The sequence below is a fragment of the Eupeodes corollae genome, chromosome 3 (genome assembly GCF_945859685.1).
Source record: "Eupeodes corollae chromosome 3, idEupCoro1.1, whole genome shotgun sequence".
Taxonomy (NCBI): Eukaryota; Metazoa; Arthropoda; class Insecta; order Diptera; family Syrphidae; genus Eupeodes; species Eupeodes corollae.
The window spans coordinates 108,234,150-108,255,634 of NC_079149.1; the positions used below are offsets into that span (position 1 = coordinate 108,234,150).

The 21,485-nt window shown below is 32.6% G+C and overlaps 1 protein-coding gene across 1 annotated transcript; it reads right to left on the reverse strand.

The window, feature by feature from the left end:
• Positions 1 to 955: 955 nt before the first annotated feature.
• On the reverse strand, positions 956 to 21,178 carry LOC129952902 (importin subunit beta). The gene is made up of 6 exons (XM_056065845.1): positions 20,770 to 21,178; positions 12,594 to 12,835; positions 12,347 to 12,527; positions 11,422 to 12,269; positions 10,010 to 11,349; positions 956 to 2,756 (listed from the first exon to the last, which is right to left on the reverse strand). Exons 1-5 carry the CDS (start codon positions 20,825 to 20,827, stop codon positions 10,024 to 10,026), a joined length of 2,655 nt encoding a protein of 884 aa, XP_055921820.1. The 5' UTR covers positions 20,828 to 21,178; the 3' UTR covers positions 956 to 2,756; positions 10,010 to 10,023.
• Positions 21,179 to 21,485: the final 307 nt, after the last annotated feature.

A 21,485-nucleotide genomic window follows, 5' to 3' on the forward strand; every position in this document is an offset into this window, starting at 1 on the left:
TGCACTGCACAGAACTGAAGATATTATTTAACGATGTTTCAAAATGAATCACGCAAGTATTTTCTTGTTATTTAGATGATAAACAACCAAGAAAATGTTTGTTTATAGATGTGCCTCAAAATAAAAAAAAAAAAATTCAATTATTGAAAATGAAAGATTCTGTGGAAATGCCTATATATTTGAAATAGGCTAGAAGTCAGTCAGACGAATTATAAATTTATGAAAGAGCTTCTCAAAAAGATTGATTTGGGACAAATTGCTTTATTGTTAATTATAGTGTGAGGCCTGGCGAACGAAGCGCTTTGAAACTAACAACCGAAGAATCCTTTTAATTAACTACTTTTTAGGAGTTTAAAAGAGCTCTCAGGACAAATTGACAAATGTCGTGATGGTCAAAAATAATTTAAAAACAAAATTAAAGACGTATTCAGAAAGACTTTTGAAATTTAATACCATGGAGGTTATCGCGAATACCTTCTTTTTTAAATCTTCTTTAGAATTTAGTCGGACTGTGAAAGTTGCATCGAATTAAATGGATGTATGTTTTATGTTTATTAACGATACCAACAGAAATTAATGCAAAACAAAAATGGCAGCGCAACAGCTCTTAGAGAACCAAAACCTAGTTACCTACAACTTAGAGCGATTCCTGTGTGTAAGTACTTAAAGGAGTGCAGAGACCCAACTTGTGGGAAAAGCATAAGAAAAACTTAGTAGAATAAATTAGTTTATAATAAATAGTTTACATTTCGGAGAAATTGTCAAAATTCCCAATGAGACTGTTTTCCCAACAAAACTTTAATTACAGGTTTAGAAGTTATTTCAGCTCAAAAAGGAATATTTCTTTAAAACGATAACGATCATAATACTGATATGAACTCTACAAAAATGTTCACTTGTGTCGGTGGTGGAAAAATGTGTCCTCGGAATTTTTTCCAGGGATACATTTTCAATCCCTTATTCTTCGGTTTTGTTGATTGTGAGATTGTGCTATTGAAATGAGCGACTAACCCCTTAGGAGCTTTATCAGAAGCGATACATTTCAAGGAATATTTTATTCATAATTTTTGTGTTGACTGCAATAATATATTAATATAAATTTGAAAAACTGTCCATTTTATTCTGACACTTCAAAAATAAGCGAGAGGATATATCTACATAAGTTTGAGTTTCGTAGGTTTTACTTTACAGTTGAAAAGGCTCTTTTAAAAACTGTAGATATGGAAGCCGACTACTAATCTTTTATTAAATTTAAAGGAATCATTTCCATCCCGACAGAAAATACACACTAAATAGAATTCTATAATAAATTTCTGTAAGTTTCTTTAATAAATCGAAAACCTAACAAAATATTCAACAACTAAACTTAACACTCTCATTCACTGCTACTCAAAAAATGAAATAAAGTCATACACACACTCATGCACACATTTATTCAATAAAACACACACACACACACATCCATTCATACATCACAAATACGCTTAAATTTGCATACGAAAAATTGTAAAGAATCAGTCTCACATTCATATTAATTTTATTTTTGTTATAGTTTTGTAAACCACATTAACTTTTTTGTTGTTGTTCTTTATATATATATATATGGAAAAAATGATATTATACATTTTGGTAATTTTTTGTTTTTTGTCAAAAGCAACATAGCGCATAACCTTTTAAAAACACACACTTAAAATTAAACAAAACTCAAAAATCATCATCAAACAATCGACCTAAGAATGTTTAAGAGTGAAATAAAAAGAAAGAAAAAGTTTTAAACAAAATTTTACCACCCATACGCTCCAACATCATCATCAAAATCATAATAATAATTATTTCAAAGAAAAAGAAATTCATTATTAAAATAAAATCAATTAAACAAACAAATGAAAAGAGACACGAGGTAAATTCGCACGATAATAACATTCACACAAAAGGTGTTCATATTAATTATTATTTATCTTAAAATTTTGCTTAAAAATTTAATTATGATTAAATATATAAGTTTTTGTTTTTTTTTTTATTTTGTGTTTCGTTCTAAGATTTATGGTTTTTGTTTTATCGTTTTTTTTTCTTTCTGTAGTTAAGCTTAAATCAAAAAAAGGAAACAAAAATTAAATTTTAGCTTTCGAAGCTTTCGGATTATTCTTTTTGGCTTTTCGTTTTTTTAAAAAAAGGGGTAAATAGTTAATTTTACAATGTTTGTTGTTGTTGTTATCTAATTATTATGGATTAGGTAATTTGTTATATAATTTAGAGAGAAAATTTGAATTAACATTCTATTTAATTTGTTGTTCTTTTTTTTCTAGGGGACGGGGGAAGAGTTGAAGAGGAGGAAGGACTTTTGGGAAAAAAAATATTTTCAATTTTTGTTTTTCTTTTCGGTTGTTTAAATTTAAAAAGAAACAAAATATGTATATAAATAATAATTAAACAATTATAATAATTACAACTATGTGAAAAAAAAATTAATAATGATAAAAATAAACCTAACATATCGTCGATCTTATGACGAATATAAGATGTTGTACAAGTAATCGAAATACACACTGTTGCTTCCATTTTTGTATCTTTTTTTTAATCAATTTGTTTTTCTAAGATGTTTGTTTGTTTGATTTTTTGGGGAAGGATTAAATCAAATGGTGTGTTTGAGAGATGCATTTGTGAGTTGTTTTGTTTGTTTTTGTGTAATAATAATGCATTCAAAATTGTTTGTTTTTTTTTTTCTAAAATATTTTCTTTTTTAAATTCTGAAAAATCTGAAAAAGAAATAAAAAATATTATGTTATAAATCATTAAGAAGGATTTGAAGGATCAAATAGTTGGTCAACTTGATCATTTCTGCCAAAATAAACGAGGAAAAAAGTTTAAAATTTAAGGGACTATACGAGTTTGACACGAAAAATAACACTGGTCAACAAAATTTTAACTTGCTGACAGGCACTTAATTGTGAGGCAGTCTAAAAAGTGGATCTTAAGGGACATGTTGCAACCCAAAGCTTTATATGTCATTAACAGCTCGCTAACCAACTCCCTGTAGCTGTCACTCTTGTGGTGACCCAACAAATTTGCAACAACATTTTTAAAAGCCTATTTTTCTAAATCGCTTAGTTTTTAGACGAGATCCTAATAGTTCTGATTGTTTTTTGGACAAATTTAGATTCCGAACTAAATCATTTAAATCTCCTTGGGTTATGTAATGTGACACGTTTGCGTGAAAGTCATCGTCCTCGTCAACACATTTACCTGAAGTGGACGGGTGTGAATGGTTATTCTCAACAGACCTAGTTGCAACTAGTAATAATTCTGGCAATTTTTACAATTAGAGACTGGTCTTATAGCCAAAGATAAGTTAGGGTAAATAACAGTATTTTTTTTGTATTTTATTTTATACCGTTTATGTCAGTGAGACAAAAATAACAATCCGAAACGTGATCTCGCTGTTCTGTCCATATCATGGGTACTGCAAACGGCATAGGTCGTGAGCCTTTCTTCCAGTCGGTTGAATTTTTCACACACGTTATGCAACAGACATAAGGATCCCAGGATTTGTCTTGATGGGCGACAGAAAAACCAAAACATTGGTAATAACACTCCAACACAAGATTCGTAAAGTTTCGTCTTTGTGTTTTGAATGTCAGCTTTCCGCAAACATAACATAAATAGATAGGATAATTGTTACACTTCCTCGACATGTTCACAGGGTTAATATCAAAAAAATGCTAAAACAAAAAGGTGTTAAAATGCAACCACAAATATTTTTAAAACGGTTTACTTGGAAGCGCTTCTGTAAATTTGCTGCGTAGTACAAGTTTTGAGTTATACCGTATCACAACTAAACTGAGGCTAATTGACACTTGACAATTGTGATTTAATAATGAGATTAGATTGACAAAACATAATTAGCTATCAAAGTTCGTGTGACAAAACCAGTGTTGACCAGTATAATTGAGGCATTGAGAGCAGAAGTGGCGTAACCCCAAATTATAATAATTGAGAAAATCACGATTAAAGAAATTAAATACAAATATTTGATATATAATTTTTGTTTAATTGGGCTTTAATATTTGGTTATTTTCTGGTTTCCTATTCAAAATAATGGCTAATAAACTTTAGCTTTGACATATCTAATCTAATTTGTTTTCTAATCCAATACATCGTTTCGCTGACGATAGCACTCTTAGCGTTTCATATTCGTTTCCAGACACACAACCCTCCTCTTCGGATGTGGAACTGCAACGGCAAAATATGATTAGCTCATTAAATTCCGACCTACACAGCATTGCACAATGGGCAATAAAAAATCGTGTGGAATATTAATGCTTCGAAAACGTAATGCTGTCTTACATCGTTAAAGCGAGATAAACCCTCTTTGCCACTATCTATGAGTGACACTTGCATCAACGAAACGGAAAATCTTGACATCCTCGGAATGTGCATCAGCAACCACCTTTTATGGAGCGATCACATACGCGATGTTGCCAATAATGCCGCAAAATGTCTAGGTTTTTTGAGACGTTGCACGAAATATTTCTCTTCGTCTAATCTGGCTGCAATCTACAAAACCTACGTACGTCCGAAACTTGAATATAACTCTCATCTCTGGGCTGGTCCTCCAAAAACTTATTTAAGCCTCCTGGACAGTATTCAAAAAAGAGCTTATAAAATGATTGGTGACATTAACATCACTCTAACATCGACACAATGTTTATTGCCTCACCCTTTTTTACCGTTATTTTAACGGACTATGCTCTAGTGAAATAGCCAGTTGCATTCCTCCCCTTAAACAATTTAACTGTAATACCCGCGCTTCTAGGAATGCCCATCAGTTTACCCTTGAGCCCAACTTCGGCCGTACTATGAAGTACAGAGATTCTTTTTTTAGCCGTACTACACGAATGTGAAACGCCTTGCCAGGCTCTATCTTTCCGTGTCATTGCAATGTTCAGAAATTTAAAACCAATATACGCCGACACCTCCTATCCAACCCTTCCCTCTTTTCCTTATGCTCACACTGTGTCTTTGGCATATTAAAGGTATAAAAAATCCTTTTAGTGTTTGCTAATTATAAAAAAAATATCTGGATAAATATCTCTTATTTTAGATCTTAATCTTGTCTGTAAATGTGTGATTTATTGGATTTTATGTGGCTTACACCACTTCTGCTTTTTGGCTACAGAAATAATTTTAAAAAAGTAAGTTGGTTACACCAAAAATTAAAAATACAAGTTCTTAAATTTTGTTTGTATTATGACTTTTTAAGTAAAATATATTAACAAATTATGAGTTAAGACTGCTATGAAACTATCACTCTTCATCCTCATGTATGTACGTATTCAACTAGGCTAAAGTCCCTGTCTGTAGAAACAGTTGTCAAGTTCTTATAAAAGTCCTGGTAACTCGGGAGAATAAAATTTATTAAGTCAATTAAATCTTTCTTTTTCGCTTCACTTACGGCATTTCATTTTAGAAACAATAATTCGAGATCTGTGATTAATGCAGATGTTCCGCTCGCAGGTACAAACCGCTCACCTACCTATAGGTAGAGTTTCGGATGTTACGGAAGCTTTATAAATCAATTTATATTGATTTGAGTTCAAGGGAATTACTAGATCTTTGTAAAGGAGGAAAAAGTGCAAAAAAACTCAAAGCCGCATAGGACTTTTGAGATTCCATACATTTATTGGAAAGAAAAAACTAAGTGAATAATAATCATGTCTAAGAATGACTCGATTAGCTTACTGGACTTTTGGGTCGGAGAATGTGATTCTTCAATTTATCGCGACGCACTTCTGAAGATATATTGCCTGGGGTTCCAGCACGTAACTACATACAACCGTGAACTGTCGATCGTTGATCAACTCGAAACAAATTATTTTTGACAGCACGTAATTTGAGACGAGTTCCATTGTGACTTTTACTTAAAAAAGTCATTGTAAACTATAAAATGAAATGTCGAATGAGTTTTCTTTGAAATTATTACATTCTAGTTTAATTTTGAGTTTTTTTCGAATTGTTTTTCTTTGATTCGGAGTAAAAAATGAAGGCGAAGAAGTGTCCTGTGCTAAAATAAAAAGAAGATATTTGAGATATAATAGGAACCCATTCGAGTTGAGTGAAAATGAGTAAATATTCAAAAAGAAAAGAAAGATCATGTACAACATTTGTAAAACAATTTTTTTGTAGTTTTGTGCAGCAGTTTAGGCTCAACAAGAAATGTTTTCACACGATACTCAGCTCGTTAGATCTTCCAGAAGACAGAAAAAGAACATCAGTTCCACCAATTCTACAGCTTTGTGCAATATTAAATCTTCTAGCCAGTGGGAGTTACCAAACCAATGTTGGAACAAATGTGTTGCCAAGTTTGGCACAGACTAAAGGTTTCCAAGTTCTTTCGCCGAACGTTGCGTCTCCTGGAAAATAAGTTTTGCCCGCAATGGATTGGATAGCTCTAAATTTGGAGACATCATTTTTTTTCCTCCATGGGCATTTTTAAGAATTCCCCTCGCTAAATCAACGTGAGAACTCATAAAATTGGTCAAAATGTCAGTCTGTTTTTTATTTATTGACATATTACTTTGTTTTTCCATTTTTCTCATTCAAAAATCACTGCCGACGAGAACTAGTTTCTGTTGAGTGAAAACTTTTTTGTGTGCTGCCAAATATGGCGAAACAATCGAGGACACTCGGTTGAACCAAAATTTGTGCCTGCCAATGCTCGATTGTATCGACTAAACTCGTGCTACGTGCTGGCACCCCTGGTTTATTAGGGCTTGCGGTAACAGAATTTCTATCGATGTTACAGAAATGATGGTGAAATAATTAATAGAAGGATGGTTAAACTAGAAATTGAAGTTGATGCCCATGTTCTGTAAATCACTTATTGTGAATACGCTTTGGGAAAGTGAATTTGGGAGTTCCACAATTCGTTATTTTGCATTGGATATTCAAACATCGACATGGATTTCCTGTATTTCGGTTTGTTTGTTTGTTTGTTCCATTTTTTGATCGCATTCAAATCCCAGTTTTTATTTTTGCGAATTGATCTTTGATAGCTTCCTTCTGCTAGGAATCGGAGGGTTGAAAAGTGATTTCATACACTTTCGACCGAAATTCGGAACATGGGCGTGAAAGTAGCAATTAGTTGGAAAAATACATATACCACCGTTGCAAAATTGGAGTAATTGTCAAAAAAGGCAAAGACATTAAACTTATAATAAAACTAAAAAATTTGTTTTTATAAAGCTTTTGCATTTTCGACCTCTAAGGGCGAAAGATATTTACATCACCGAAAAGCTAAGGCTCTACTCTGTAATGAGTTTCGAAAACCAATATTTTTGAAAACGAATATTTTGTTATATCTAATTTGAAAAACAAATTTTTCGTACCTGGCAATGCGTTTCCGCATGTCATTAGCGTTCGAAAATGGAGGTAACGGATTGCAATACAAAAGTCGTTTTTAAAGGAAAAAGACAAAATTTAAGTATGTAAGGAAATAATAATTTTATTCAAAATTTAGCAAATACATTTCATTACAGGGAATCGTCAGCGAAAAATGTGCATACCAAACAAAAGCAAATTGAAATTATGGTGGAATTCGTATGAATTGAAGGAAACAAATTATATCTCGGCAAAAGACAAATTTCAACACAAAAACCAAAATGACTATGAAAAAAATCAGCTTAAACTTTATAAGCTTGAATTGAAAAGAGAGATGTGGCAGTTGCAAAGCAGTGAAGTCATTACGATAATTTCAAGTGATAATAATGACTAAATTTTAATTTTATCCTCGTCTTCTTTGTGATTTGTTTTGATTTTGTTTGTATTTTTGCTTTGACAAATCTCATAAGAAATACTTCGAGACTCGGCAAATCTATTCGATAAATAGAAAAAGTAGTAGATGATTGTTTTATTCGATTCGAACATTTTACAGAGTACGAATTCATAAACGAATCGAATATCAGATTCGATTCGGATTGGCTTTCGAAACGCATTACAGAGTAGGGCCTCTGAATAAGCTAAAAGTAGTATGCAGTTTGATTCGAAGCTTTACAAGGATGAATATGCAGTTATAGCATTAGATCTTATGAAAACTCTTGCAGTACCAGTAATTTCCACGTGAAAAGCTTGCTATAAATCAATCTATAGTCTTGGTATTAACGATCTTTTGAAAAACAAATCATTAATGGGTAAATTCACAAGCTTAAAATTGTTTGCGATGCTGATCGTTGCTTAGCTGATTACGATGCGATGCTGATTGATAAAAAGTTTTACGTTTAAAAACAACTTTTGCTTTATGATGGATGTAATACTAATAAAAACACTCATCGTAATTAAAATCTGGAGCCACACATTTTATCTCCTCTAGAACTTTTCTCCACAATGCTGACTTTGATTTTCTGCAGGCAATAGATTCACCTTCATATTTTAATCTAGTTTCTATTAATAGTTTAATTTGTGCACTTTTAAAATATTTTCTCAAATTGATCAAATTATTTAATTAATTGATTTAGAATTTGATTAAATACTTTTCATTATCTTTTTCCGCCATTTTTGCACCAAATTGCGTCCGCGTCAACTACTTATGAAGAAAATTCTTGATGCTTTTTTCATCATATTTGCGCATCAGTTTATTGAACTTTGCAATTATTTGACATTTTGAGTGATGCCACTCACGCAGTTCATCTCTGCAGTGATGCGTTTGTGAATTTATACTATGTATACCTGGAATAAGGGTCTTGGTTTATGTATTATGTGAAAGCCAATTAGAAGTGTAAGCATTTACTAATGTGTGACTAAGATTTTGGTGTCATTTAAAAGGAAAGAAAATATCATGAAAACACTTTTACTCCTGATGATTAGGATTGTTTAATCATCACGGCGAAAAAAAAGAGAGCAAACAATTGTACGCAGAAGACATACAAAATTATATCCTCAACCGAGAAACCAGTCACAAACAACCAAATTTCCTCGAACTAGACTTCGATTCGGATTTAAAACAACCAAAATCATAAAAAGTAATTTATTTACTATTTAATATAAATACTCAAACAATGTTTATGTATTATTTCAAGAAGTTGACATTTCAAAAAGAGTAACTCCAGCGAATTTGTGGACGTGGAATTGGATACACGTTATCCTGAATGTATATCATTGAGGCAGCAAATACTCAAATAATTCATATCTCCTATAAACCACGAATTTATTATAAATTAAAATTTAGTAACAAATACGATATCTGAAAACGAATATATTCAAGAAGACGAACAAAGATTTCTAATTAATTTTGTATTTCTTTTTAATTTTTTTTATTTATCTGAAGAAATGTCATTCTTTTTCTTTACTTTATGAAGCCAAAATGGACAAAACGGCCAAAATCTCATTTCCTATAGATATAATTTTTTTTAACGGATTCAAAACTTACAAAGCTACTTTTTTACTCTTATCGGCGGAAGAATATGCAGTTCAGAGAAATGAGACAAGTATTAACCTTTTTAGAAGACAATTTTCTATGAAAAAGACTATGTATTGTTTTGTGCCAGGCATAGCAGATTAGCAGTTTGTATTGATACTTTAAAAACTTTAAACGCTTTTTTCTCGAAATGAATTTTTTTTCAAAATTAATGGCATCATAAGTCAATGAGAAATTCACCAATCGACGGTGGTCAAATTTAAACTGAGTATTTTTATATTTGATATTTTTGATGTCAATTCGGCATCAAAAATAAAATTAGGTCTTATTGAATTTTCTTGTTTCAGCTTCTCTTTCGGTGGGAATCATGTCAGCACCTCCGAAAACAGCACAAAACTCTTTTATTTTTCAATATTTTTTTCCAAAAATAAATCATAAAATTTAACTGAAAAACTTCAAACCATTCTATCGAATCCTTTTTTATTTAAATCCTATAAATCACCAAATTTTTCATAGGTTAAACTGGTATAGCCCCTTAACATTCATTAAAACCTCATCAAGTCGACTTTCTTTTACAAAAAAAATTCTCAAAAAACTTACCAATTTACAAATGATTACTCGGCCGGCGGGACGTCACGCAGTTTCTTAATCTCCTTGGTCGCCCAACTGCAAAGTGATTTTGTGCGGGACGCCTTGCAACGTTTGCCATCGGCAAGGAATTGATTGATAGTCATATCCTCCAACAGAGGATACAATTGCGGTCCGAATGCCGTACACAGATCACCAATGAGACCAGCAGAAATTGCCACAATCGAATCGGACATATCACCCTCTTGGGCAATGGCTTTGATGAAGGAAATAATATGGCCAATATGTGATTGCATGTGTCGCACTTCTGGATTGGGTTTATGGTCGGCACCCTTCAAGCCTTGCAATATTCCAGTGTACGCTTCCAAAACACTCTCTCGCAATTCATTCAAATACTCGAGCATATCGTAGCTATTCTGATCGACTTGGACACGAGACGCATGAAGTAACATTTCCAAAACAACGGGCAGGTATTTAACGAAATCAGTACCGATGCTGAGTGCCATATCTCCAAACACCGACAAGATTTGTGGCTTAACAGACCGATGCAATGTGGGCTGACTTAGATTGTCACACAGAGTTGACATGATTTCGTCACAGAATGGTGTGACATGGGCTTTGAGAGCTCGACATATGTCTCCGGTCAGACCGACAGCAGCGCAACATACTTGATATTCTTGGTAGTTCTTCAGACCCATAAACAGATATGGCTTGAAGGCTTCCATGTACTTGAGGAATTTAAGACCCAGCAACTCGGCCAAAGTCGACACGGCAATGTACGCGTCTTCCTGAACTCCACCAACTTTGCTCGACGACGAACTGAACATGGTCAAAATTGCTGTCATTATAGCGTCAGAGATCTTAGGGGCGTCTTCTTCGCGAACCTTACGCAGAACCGATTGCAGGGTTGCACACAGCAGGGATTGGATGTCATTGAAGTGGCTACGGTCATTTTGGTTCGAGAGATGGGCTTCCATCTGCAGGACTTGATTCAGACGCTCCAAGATGACGATGGTTGTTTTCTGGACAATAAAGTAACAATCCACGGGGGAATTCTTGATCATGTCCATGAGAGCCTCATAGGCTGCGGCACGCAAATTAGCTTGGGCACTGTCTGCTCGGTCAGTTGTCTCCAACAATTGAGTAATGATGTACTCAAAGTATGGCGATAGACAGTAGGTTTGTGGGGTCTCTCCGTCGGCTGTCTCAGCTGCCTCATAAGCGGCATCGGAGAGTCCAATGAAAGCCCAGCACACATTTGTTGCAACACGTGGCTCAGCTTTAAGACCCTTGATAAAGCATTCCAGAAGGGTATTCAAGTATTTCTCGTTGATAGCTGATTCAGGGATAATCTAAATAAAAAAAAAAAAAAACATTTTATATTTTTGTGGAACTGTCAGGGAAAATAGAAGTAACAAACTCACATCGCAAATCCTTCCAAAAGTCCATGCAGTGGTATCTCTCACAATGACACTCGAGTCGTACATCAACCGGATGAGCGTTGGCATAGCCTGTTCCACCAGGGTCTTCAAGGTGTTCGTTTCAACACCACTCAATATCGAACCGAAGGTCATTACAGCAGCATCTCGAAGCCTCCAATTTGGTGACTCGATATTCTCCTTAATGAATGGAAGCACATGAGGAACAATCTCATCCTCACAACACGTCGCCAGCAATATCAAACAAACACTAGCTGCCTTCGATGGACTCCAGTTATCTTCGTCGTCGCATTCGTCTTGTTTTGTCAATTTTTCCATCAGTACAGGTGTCAGGTATTGCAAAGCACCTCGTGCATAATGTTTCGAGACTCGTGTTGGGGTCTTACCAGCATCGATAGCCTCCTGAGACTCTATCGCCAAATCAACTTCTTCATCGCATACGTTCGACCAGAATTCAATGCCCTGCAATGCGATCTGATCGTGTTCGGATTTCATAGCTTCTAGGGTAATTGGGAACAATGCCTGTCCCATGTACGGTTCCATGTATTGATAGTAAAGCGAGAGAATCTTAACGAGACATTGCATGGCAGCAACACAGATTTGTGTGTCTTGGGATTGTGTTGCTTCGCACACAACTTCCATGATGAAATTGCGTTCGGTGTCCTTTTCGAAGTTGGCTTTTGTGAATTCCAAAGAATTGAGCAGGGCTGTGGTGGCAGCTAAACGAACATGATTGCTTGGTTCTTGCTTACGCATTCCATGAATGATAGCTGTGAGAATTTGATTTGCCTGATGTTCAAGTACTCCGGGTTGGATGTCTTGGCATATGTAACCTGATCATTTCCAAATAAATAAAAATACTCTATAAAATCAAGCCCGAAGTTCAAAAACGACTTTTTAAATAAATTACCAATTGCTTCAAGCGCTGCTTCTCTATCCGTTTCGCTGGATCCTTCGGTAACAACTTTACCCACCAAAGTACTTATGAGTATTCCCCATCGACCATTAGCAAGCTCCGTAACGGCAACATAGGCAACACACTGCGCTGCACTTGATGGCCGAGTATTTTCTGTACCCAAGGAACAAAGAATCTATTGCGAAAAAAATTGTTTCTTTAGAAGAAAAAAATTAAAAGACTCAAAATAAAACGTTCGTACATTCTTTTTAATATATTCTCGTGTTTCCTCAGGAAACTGAAGCCATCGCTCTTGATACTGCACATTGGTTGCCTTATCCTTGCTGGTTAGGTGATTTTTCAATTGCAGACCAGCTGCCATACGCGCTACAGCACTGTTGCTTACATTAACAAGCACATCTGACAATGCCTTCAGGAATTCGGGCAGATTTGTTTCGGCCGCCTGTTCCAGGAAGTTCTTTGCCGATAGTAGTTCATTTTTGTCTAAAGAGTAAAGATAAAGATTTTATGAATTTAGAAGACTTGCTTATCTTAAAGTTTAATGATTTTCTTTGACGCATAAAATTAATAAAATATTTGTTAAAACTTAAATAAAGTGGTAAAATTTTAAATCATTTAAGCCCTTTGTAAACAACAAATTTAAAGGAACTAAAACGATAAAGAACGAAACTTGTGCTATTTCACTTTATTTTTAAGAAAAATGTTGTATAATTTTGTTCTTATTTGTATTTATATTTATATTTAAGTTTAACTAAAAATGCGTTGTTAAATATCAGGGGATTACTGGGCTACCAATAGGTTCTCAGGCAAGGAAATAGTGCATATATGTAGGCCCTCTACAGTCCATTTCTGTTTTTGTATAAAAGGCTTTAGTAAGTCTTTTCTAAAAGTCCTCGCAGGTCTTTTGACCTCAAGTCCGCCACTGTTAAACAGTTGTCAATTTAAGTCAAGATTTTTATAACTGGTCAGCTCATTACACGAACTTTTTTAACACCAGATCATTATTTTTTCATATTTTCTCAAGTTGTTCACATTAAGATGTTGGTCTTATAATCAAAAATGTGCCAATACTTTACGCTATGAACCAGTGACGATGAGTTCAATTGAAGAAAATGAGAAGTTAAATGATTCTGTTTTTTTTTTTTGGAAATGGCTATATTGCTGACATCGCTATAATGTTGAAGCCTGTTGGGCACACCACCATTGGATGTTATTTCTATTGTAATCCTTTTAATTTTCCTTTTTATATTTATCTATACTCTCGGGCACTTTCTTAACGTGGGTGTCCATTTGAGAGTAAACTTGCTACGAGTAGCTCTGAAGCTGCTCTCGAGAGCGATCTCGCAAGTGGGCATAGTCTGGACAGTAGCTCGCGGAGAGTTGATTAATTACTTTCGACATTCCATTTTGGAAGGTCACTCGTAAGTGGACACAGTAGACATGGAAAAGCAGTGGGCATTGGAGGAAACCAATCAACTTATTGAAAAATATGAGTCAGTCCAATTATTGTGGAGCACTGCGGATAAATCATTTCGCGATAGAAATACAAAAATCGTAATATTAACCGAATTTGCGAAACAGTTCTCGCGTTCTGAAAAAGAAATAAAAAGAAAGCTTCATAACTTAAGAAACAGGTGATATTCTTTTTTAAAAAATATGGGTCCAACGTTTTGTGTCAATAATTCAATTTCACTAATTGACAAACGGTAAAAATTTCGAAACTGTTGAGGATCTTCAATTTGAAGCTCTCTTGAAAGAGCAGACCCCGTACCGAATTGGTTACGACGATCTACCCACGGTTTGACCCAACCTTTTTTTTATTTTTTTAAGAACAGTGCCGATAATTAAAGCAGCTGCAACCCTTCGCTTGTAAGAATTACAAGTACTCTCAAATGGACACGCACCTCAAGACTTGTTCTCGAGGACCTAAGGTTTCAATATTTAATTAATATTTTTGGAAAGAAAATTTGACAACTAACCAGAAAATTGATAAAAAAATTGTTGTTCATGACACCAATGTTTGTATTCAAAACAGAGAATTTAAAAAATACAAATCTACGGGAAAGTTCCATAGTTGTAACAAATTCAAAAATAGATTCTAAATGCGTAAGTATAATTCTAAATAGCATATATGTATTAATTTCTTTTTTTTAAGCTGAATTGAAATCATTTAAATTAAACGGGACAAGCTTCTACTCACAAATGTAAAAAAAAAAACAAGTGATACATTTGTGATGGTAACCTACTCAAGAACAATTTCAACTTTGATTTAATAATAATATTTATTTATTTATTTCATTAATTAGAAGGTTAGTATACAATAGGTAGGATATTAAATTTAAGTGCAAAAGCAAGTGCTTATTCAGCTTCAATATTAATTAAATAGGTTTACAAAAGGGTATATTTTATAACATGTGTATTTGGGAAAACTTAAGTTTATGTGAAAACCCATTAACAATTTTTTTTTTTTTTTTTTTTTTTTTTTAATTAAATAAACTTAAAATTAGATAAAATACAATACTTACAAACTAGTCAGGCAAAAGCTCACCTATAATAGGATTATCAGAAAATGAACATCTATCAAAAAACTTGTTTGCTAGGGAGTTTAATTTATCTAAGACAAAATCAACGTTTGACATGTTGTGTAAGTCAGAGGTGGAGAAATGCCACGGTAGAACTTTGATTTAAAAGCCTTAAATTTTACAATTTTTTCTCATTTTCGTTGGTTGTTAACGTCTGGGCTGTTGAGAGCGAGAATCGTCTCGATTTTTTGCGAAGAGATTTTACCACTTTTTAATAATAATAAACTTTCAAAAAATTTGTAGAGCATCATGTTCATGATTTTTTATATTTATTTGTTCATTAAAAAACTCGTAATCTCAACGTTTTACTTTTGTCTAAATAAAGCATATCAAGGATATTTTTAAGATTATAGATATATACTAGGCTTTCAAATGATATGTAAAACGCATTAAACAATTATTTCAATTTAGAAAAACCTAAATACTTAGGTAGGTAATTGTTAAGGTTGATTAATGGTTTTTTTTAATAGAAGAATATTTTATATAATTAGAATTAGAATTTATAGAAGATATAATTAGAAAATATTTTGCATTTATTTAACATACAGTTAAAAACGAAAACTAAGAATTGATATTTCATACACAATTATCAATGAAATATTATTATTTTGTAGGCAATACTTTATTTTTTGTCACTGCAGCTAATTTGTTCTCTTTGGGATCTCTTATTTCAAAAAAAAGTTCGTCGGATTTCTAGAGTTCTTGGATCTTAGCTTCCTCTCGACGTCTGTCCACATGTTATCGATAGAATTCAGGTGTAGACTTTGAGAGGGCCAATCCAAAACATTAATTCTATGTTGTAAGATTTGGACCATTAAAAACATAACTTATTGAAATGTGTTTAAATGAAAAAGACTCCATACAATTTTGAAAGATGCCTTAATAAATATGTTGGCCCTTCCAACCATTTATTTTTAATATTCCATGGCTCGAAAACGCACCCCAAAGCATTATGTTTTTTTCTCCATGCTTAACTTTCTTTGAACTACATTAAGGATCCAATTCTTTCTTCTTGGGGCGTCTAATTCTAACATATACTTTACCACCTGTTAAGTTAAATTTGGATTCATCTCTTCAAAGTATATTTTTCCAGAATCAACTGGTTTTATTTGCGTCAATCTAAGCAAACGTGAAATGCCTCTCCAAATTCTTTTTGGAAATATTTGTTTTTTTTTCGAAGTCCATGTTATTTTTAAAGTCAATAAAGGCTTTCCCAATTAAACATATCAATCTGGCTTCTTTAGACGGAATTTTGATGTTTTAATTTTCATTTTGTATTTTTTAATAAAGAATTATTAAGACCAATTAAAGAGTCAACCAAATAAGTTATGTTATATTAATAAACAAAGCTATTGAGAGAAAAAATTGTGTATAGGTTTGTATAAAGATTTAGTTCTGTATTAACATTTTCAAAGAAAAAAAAAAGTGTTTGATATGAGCCAACGATAAATTGTCATTATCAACAATGATCTTTTACAATTTTGTCATTTTCGTTGGTTGTTAACGTCTGGGCTGATCAGAGCGAGAATCGTCTCGACTTTTTACGAAGAGATTTTACCACTTTTTAATAATAATAAACTTTCAAAAAATTTGTAGAGCATCTTTTTCATGATTTTTTATATTTATTTGTTCATTAAAAAACTCGTAATCTCAACGTTTTACTTTTTGTCTAAATAAAGCCTATCAATGATATTTTTAAGATTATAGACTTGTATTAGGCTTTCAAATAATATGTAAAACGCATTCAAAAATTATTTCAATTTAGAAAAACCTCGATGTTTAGGTATGTTATACTTTTTGTATTGAAATATTTAATCTCTCACAATAATTTACAAGGATTTTCCATTTTGTAGGAATACTTTTACTAGACAAACAACGAACTTTGTAATTACACATGTTAAACTAATAAGGATGTTAGTTATATTTATCATTAGTTAATAATTTTGAGGGACATATTAATTTCACATTACAACTTCGTTTATTTAGATTTAAAATGTTTAAATAATTGGTTAGTTAAATCTCACAAATGAAAAAAAAAATACACACAGTGGTCGCCAGAATTAGAAATAAGAATTTTGTAGCAATTCTAAATTGTATAACTTTTTTTTAATTGTTAAGGTTGATTAATGTTTTTTTTTAATAGACCATGATACTATTTGATATTTTATAGAAGATATAATTAGAAAATGTTTTGCATTTATTTAACATACAGTTAAAAACGAAAACTAATAATTGATATTTCATACACAATTATCAATGAAATATTATTATTTTGTAGGCAATACTTTATTTTTTGTCACTGCAGCTAATTTGTTCTCTTTGGGATCTCTTATTTCAAAAAAAAAAGTTCCTCGGAATTTCTAGTGTTCTTGGATCTTAGCTTCCTCTCGACGTCTGTCCACAAGTTCTTGATAGAATTTAAATGTAGACTTTGAGAGGGCCAATCCAAAACATTAATTCTATGTTGTAGGATTTGGACCATTAAAAACATAACTTATTGAAATGTGTTTAAATGAAAAAGACTCCATACAATTTTGAAAGATGCCTTAATAAATATGTTGGCCCTTCCAACCATTTATTTTTAATATTTCATGGCACGACAACACACCACAAAGCATTATGTTTTTTCTCCATGCTTAACTTTCTTTGAAGTACATTTGGGATCCAATTCTTTTTTCTTGGGGCGTCTAATTCTAATATATACTTTACCACCTGTTAAGTTAAATTTGGAGTCATCTCTCCAGAGTATATTTTTCCATAATTAAATGGTTTTATTTGTGTCAATCTAAGCAAACGTCAAATGCCTCTTCAAATTCTTTTTGGAAATATTTGTTTTTTTTTTTTTCGAAGTCCATGTTATTTTTGAAGTCAATAAAGGCTTTCCTAATTTAACATATCAATCTGGCTTCTTTAGACGGAATTTTGATGTTTTAATTTTCATTTTGTATTTTTTAAAGCTGCAAATCTTTTTATAGACTTTAATTGTAACAAGTACCAACTTTTTCGAGCAACTAAATCTTTTTGCTATGGAATCCATTGACTCGTTTAGCACTGCTCTATGAGCTTCCGGAATTCTGGACTACAGACTTATTTTTGCCGATTTTCGTCACTGTATTTTTAATTAATTAATATTATTGTTATACAAACAAATTTGAAAAAAAAAAAAATCAAAAACAATGAACTCACATTGATAGTAACTCTTTTTTTGCAAATTATTAATTTGTTCTCGTTTCTTATTTTGTACCCAGCATAAATGTCGACTATAAATGAATTTTCCTAAAAAGTGGTGTTTTATAAACTGTTCTCATTTTGGAAAACTCATATTCTAACTATTTACAGTGACGAGCAAAAGTGGCCAAATGTTTTCAATTATTTGAATAATTTACCAAAACTTAGCGCTTAAAATTAATTATTAATCTTACTTTTTCTGTATATATATATTTTTTTTCAAAAAAGTACATATATATTTTACAAAACAAAATTCTTTCTTTTAGTATTTTGTCCATAATCCCTTATTTTGTATCCCTTATACCAAATTATGAAGAATTTCTTCTGGAATATGCCTCCATTCTAACTAAATTCGTTGCCAAAGTTCCTAAATATTCGATGGGTGATTTTTGCTGCCCCAACCGTCGTTTCACAATTGACCATACATTTTCAATTGGATTGAGGTCAGTGCTTTGTGCTGGCCGTGTCATTGTCATAAACTGTTTATTTATCAACCATTCTGTGACAATTTTCGAAGTGTGTTTAGGATCTCCTTCCTGCTGAAAAGTTATTTCACATTCATTGTAGCCCATTGATGCAGTAAAAGGTGGTAAGTTTGTCTTCAAAATATCCAAATAATTTTCTTTGTTCATGATACCATCGATTTTTACTAAAAGTCCAAAAGAGTTCCACGAGAAACAGCCCCAAGCCATCACCGAGCCTCCTTCATGTTTCACGGTCTTCTGAACTTGATGTTGTTCAAGTACTTTTCCAGGACGTGACCAATAAAAAGCTCTACCATCCGTTCCTACTCTATTGACCTTAGTCTCGTCGGACCAAATGACTTTTTTCCGTTGGTCCATGGTTCATTGGCTGTGCTTTTAAGCAAAAGCTAACCTGGTCTTAATATTTTTCGCTGAAAGCAGATGCTTCTTTGGTTTCTCTTAAGTTCATCCAAGTCAGTGAGTAGCCCGTCCTTATTTTATTGATGGTACATCGATATTTTTGCTTTTTCTAATGTTAAGCACAGAAGTTTCCAAAATTTGTAATAGTTTTAATATTTCACGGGATTATTCATTACTTTTTAGTAAAAAAAAAAAAAAAAATAGAGCGGTCCAGGATATTTTTACAAATTCTTTTCATTTTGGCAATAATCCGCACTAAAAGTTTAGAAATCAACTTTTATTAAAAAACAGACCAAAGTAAAGACTCAATTAACAGATGATGTTTGATCTCTTGAAACTTAAATGTGCATAGTTTAGTTGGACACATCAAAAATTATTTTTTTTTCGTTTTGTGTAAAGCATATTCTTTTTTAAAAATCTAATTAGGTATACATAATAATTGCTAGTTGAATAAACAAAATAAAAAATGTTAATGTTATTGAAAACTCCTACTCTTAACATTTGACCACCTTTGCTCGTCCCTGTACGTCAGCTGGCAAAGACCAATGACACAAGCCAAACACACTGATTTGCTTAAAAAGAATATTATGGTTGATAAAATGTGTTTAAAATTTATATTGTTTCATGACCACCACTGTATATGCCTGTTACTTTAGATTTTTTTTATTGAACCTCAAATAAATGTTGACAAAAATATTATACGTAAATAGAAATCTATTCACACTAATTTAATATAATACTTACTTTAGTTGTTACTATGAGAAATATTAATAAATTATTTTAACCTCTGACTCTTTGAGAGGCTGTCAGTTGTTTTTTTTACATAACTCATGATAAAAACAATATCTATTGTGAAATGCTGCAAACCTATACAAGAGCAAGCAATAAGCGCCATAAATACCTATACTCTAGTTTGGCGCCTGTTTTTGTAGCATGAAATTCAATCGAATGAATCCCACCCTTTTCATTTTCAGAGTTAAAAAATTGATAAATAAAATAAAAACTAAAACAATTTGCATGCATACTCCTCAAATAGATAAAGTACATATCTCTGTACATAAAATATGCGATACGTATATACATTTTCATGACAACCAAGTTAACCTATGAAAATTAAAGTTCCACTAACTTAAACGATCTGCATAAATCAAATTCTCTCTCTTAATCAACTCTGCGACTCGTCGTCGTTCTCGTCGTCGCGCCGTTGTGTATCGTAAATTTATAAAAAAAAGTTTTTTGCGAAGCGAATTGCGATTGCGAGTCGATGGAAGCCATTTCTCGAACTTTTCCTCCTCCCAAAGACATGACGAATTGTTACACGGGAAGTGGTGTGGCTGGTGGCGTTTGGTGTAGTGTGTGCAGAGGAGAGGACAGAAGATGGGGACGTTTTGGCGATGGTAATGGATGGAGAGGTGAAGCGAAAGGAGGCGATACGCGACCCTGACTGAAAATGTCATTTTTCTGTGCAAAAAGGAGAGAAATAAACGAAAACGACAGGCGAGAGAAAAACCAACCAAGAGTCGAATACGAGTCGAGGTAGACTTCTTTCTTGCTTCTTGCATTTGGATAAAAGTTTAAGCAATTCTTCCCAAATACATATTCTTTTTTCATTTTTATGTTTAAAACAAGAAAAACTTAATCTAAATCTTTTATTACAATCTATTTAAATTAATGGAGAATATTATATGAATGATGGAGGAGATGAGAAAAATTAAATTATTACCAGGTGAAATAGTTTTCTCCAAAATCTGTATGAGTTGCAGGTTCACTTGCATATTCATTTTTGCTTTTGTGGATTTGGATTTTGTTCTTTCTAAATTCTTCGATTTGATTTGCACTTGGTTATTGGAAATTAATTGAATGATTTTTTAGATCACTCGATAATCACTTGTGTTGCGTTGGGTTTGAAGATTATTTAATGTAATTTAAGTCGATTGCAATTGTACTTTTTAAGGTTTTTTTCGAGTAAGGACCGGCTATGATACTTCCACATGGAAGCCACTGTGAGAAAAATTTCGAAGTAAAAAATTAACGTCTATTCGTGAATTTGGTAGACGGAGACGGTACGGAGAAGAAATGCGAATGCGAAAGACATATGGAATTCCGTATGGATTTTAATTTTTTTGCGCGTTCAGTGAGGTTGTGTGGCGGAATTTCATATTGCAATGAACGCATTCAGCAAGAGTGTTTGATGACTGTGCTATTAGATTTACATTGAACAATTTTTGCAAGGATGATCTTCTGTTAGTGAAACTGAATTTAATAATTAGAAACTTTGACGTAGGAAGTAAAAAGTATTGACTTAAATAAATTCAAACTCAGGTGAAAAAAGGTGTAAATCCACTGGAAACGTCCTATAACAGAAAAAAAGCCTCCTTAACAATCAAAATTATTTTTTTATGTAGAGCGCTACTAAAAATATATTGGGGCATATTCATA